The following is a 2,879-nucleotide window of genomic DNA, read 5'->3' on the forward strand; positions in this document are numbered from 1 at the left end:
AGCTCAAGTGACAAGGCAGCAAACAGAGAATAGTTGTTGCAGCCGCCCGGGTGTCCTCTTCACTCTGCCCTCAGTGGGCAAACTGCACGGATTAAAACTAATGTCCTCCCCAGAGTTGATGTTTGATAGTCGCGAATACGTTAATTGTCGACTCTAAACACACAGTGGCTCACACACATATCGTGCACAGCTTCTGGCTAAGTGGCTGGGGCGGGACGCTGTGTGGGACGAGGCGGGGACAGCAGGCAGGCGGGCGGGCAGCGTGCTGGTCGGGTTGGTGGACAGCTGATTGTCCGTGTTATTAACTGTGTTTGGGGGCGTTCCCACTCGCTTTGTAGACCACGCCTCCATCACCTACTAGTTCTCTCCTGTTTGGCATCCCAGAGATGGTCCAAAGTGATTCCTCAGGGAAGAATAGAGCGCAAATCACCCGAGCAGGAGCTGACGAGGAGCCGGAGCCGCCGTTGCCCAGGACTGCCTCTTAATTGCGCGTAATCTTCCCGTTTCATTCATCTGAACAGAGGAGAAGACTTTGTAAATAAAGAGACGGAGCGAAGGAGGTTGAAAAGCGTTTCATCTTCTTCTCACTGTGGACTGTTTGTTGAAAAAAAATTGACATTTTGCTTGTGTTTTTGTCAGCTGCACCTTGATCCGGGGGACTGTCGCCAACTCAGTGCAGCCTCTCATCCTGCGCTTCCCCTTTCATCGCGCTCAACGTTGTTCATCTTCACAGCTGCTGCTTCCCCCTTCTTTTTCTTGTGGAGTCGCTGACATGAGGTGCAGCTAACCCTGGATGCTGACAGCTCCCCTTTTTCCTTCCACATGTCGCATCTTTTGTTTACTTTGAGAAACACACGCGCAACTAAACGCCAAGTGAAATAGACCACGCCACTTTGCTCCTCTGACAGCGCGATCAAACAGACGCAAGAGGAGGAGAGGCAGAGGGAAAAAAGGAGGGAGCCGAGGAGAGGAGGATAGAGAGAGAGAGGAGAGAGAGTGAGAGAGAGATAGCGACAGTGTGAAGGTGCGTTTTGATGTTTGGCATCCACGAGAGCATCCAGAGGAGTGGGAGTAGTATGAAAGAAGAGCCCATGGTGGCCGGGATGAACGCGGTTCGGACATGGATGCAGGGCGCCGGAGTGCTGGACTCCAACACAGCCGCCCAGAGGTGAGCCCGAGGCGGCCTTGGCGCTGCGCTGACACCGGGGCGCGGAGATCGGGGGGAGCAGAGAGCACGTTATGATCTGCGGTGTTAAAGACGGAGCGGCTGTATCACTTGGGGCAGCACGCGTTCCCAGAGGACGTATAGTTGGATAACCACTGTTCCTGCTGGCTTTATAAGTTTTTAGCTCCAAGTCCAACATGATATGTGGCTCAGAGTGGTTTAGCATATTTTTGGACGGAAAGCAATGTTGGCTCCAAGCACTTTTAGGCTTTCAGGGTTTAAACGTGGGTTTACATTAACTTTGGTGTGTGAGAAGTGTGCGGTGAGAGTGTGTTTAAGATTTTTAACTCACTTTGGTGGTTGTTTCTCCCTTTTTTGGTTGTGATAAAGCAATGTAGGTTACTTTTTGCATATATATTTTTTGCACAGCTTGAATTTAGTAGTTTTTAATCAAGTTTTTATATTTTGAATCGGGTTGGTTAAGTTTAAAATAAAAACATCACACTTTAGGGACAGAAGCCCTATTGTTATTAGAGCAATTAATCTGTCCAAATTATGCTTGTAATATAAATGAGTATAATTAACCATTTGGGCCTGCAGCTTTATATTTAAACGTATTTATTACATAATTGTTGACTGAACCGTAAAGTGCGTTGGTGCGCATCAGAAAGAGGTTTTCAAATTAAATTATATACACTTGTGCATTTTATAGTGCACTCTGACTGAAACAAAAGCGACTGTAAAATTTTATAAGCAGATCTATCATATGTTGCATTTTTCTTATTGAATGAATTTATTTTTAATTGCCTTCGTGGTGGATGGTGCTGGTTTGTGCTTGTGTCCGCAGCGGAGTGGGTCTTGCTCGGGCACACTTCGAGAAACAGCCGCCCTCCAACCTTCGCAAGTCCAACTTCTTCCACTTCGTCCTGGCTTTATACGACAGACAGGGTCAGCCGGTGGAAATAGAGAGAACCACCTTCGTTGACTTTGTAGAGAAGGAAAAGGTGAGTTTGTACATTTTCATGAAACTAATAATAATTTCACCACATGACAGTTTGTAATTTAATCTTAAAAATAAGCGTATAATGCGTACATTTTAGCGAGTGATGTCTGACACAGTATACCGGCCTGTTAAGTAAAAGTGATAAATTACCAGACGTGTGTTAACAAAGTGACCAGACGCACACAGCAGGGATCATGCTCCTGACGGCTCCCCTCGTGTGATTTTTACATGTGCTTTCCTGAAAGATTTACTCCCTTCAGATTATTTTAGCGTTTCTTTATAATTTCAAAACCTTCTAAATCAATTTTAAACCAATTTACATGCATTTGTAAATCAAAAGCATGGACACTTATGCACCAGTTAGCCTCTAATAATATTGAATAATATTTTTCCTGACAGTTCAGCACAGCGTGTTACCTTATTCCTGTAGGTGTTGTCAGACGTGAAATTTAATTTTTTAAACATACATCGATGCTAGTGTTTAATACGTCGATAAAGTGTAATATTGAGCTATTTGCAAGTGGTGTTAAAAGGGATTGTTTTACTTTAAATGCTTGTATTATTCATCAGCGTTTAGTATCGACTTGTTTATTATTTATTAGATCCAAATGTCCTTCTACTGTTGGTCAGTATTATTAACATAATTTAATAATACATTACACACACAATATTAATTATTCAATATCTAATTAATATAAATGTATAATTACT

At 43.7% G+C, this 2,879-nt stretch overlaps 1 protein-coding gene across 2 annotated transcripts in view; it reads left to right on the top strand.

Moving 5' to 3' along the window:
• The first annotated feature begins 220 nt into the window (after positions 1–220).
• The window catches only part of ebf1a (EBF transcription factor 1a), a 61,035-nt gene continuing 58,376 nt past the window's right edge, over positions 221–2,879 (top strand). For both annotated transcript variants that reach the window (XM_042492866.1, XM_042492867.1), the window contains exons 1-2: positions 221–1,168; positions 2,013–2,169. In XM_042492866.1, the coding sequence (XP_042348800.1) occupies positions 1,035–1,168; positions 2,013–2,169 (291 nt within the window). In that variant the 5' untranslated portion in view covers positions 221–1,034. The remainder of the gene's footprint in view (positions 1,169–2,012; positions 2,170–2,879) is intronic.

The sequence above is a fragment of the Plectropomus leopardus genome, chromosome 9, assembly GCF_008729295.1.
Source record: "Plectropomus leopardus isolate mb chromosome 9, YSFRI_Pleo_2.0, whole genome shotgun sequence".
Taxonomy (NCBI): domain Eukaryota; kingdom Metazoa; phylum Chordata; class Actinopteri; order Perciformes; family Serranidae; genus Plectropomus; species Plectropomus leopardus.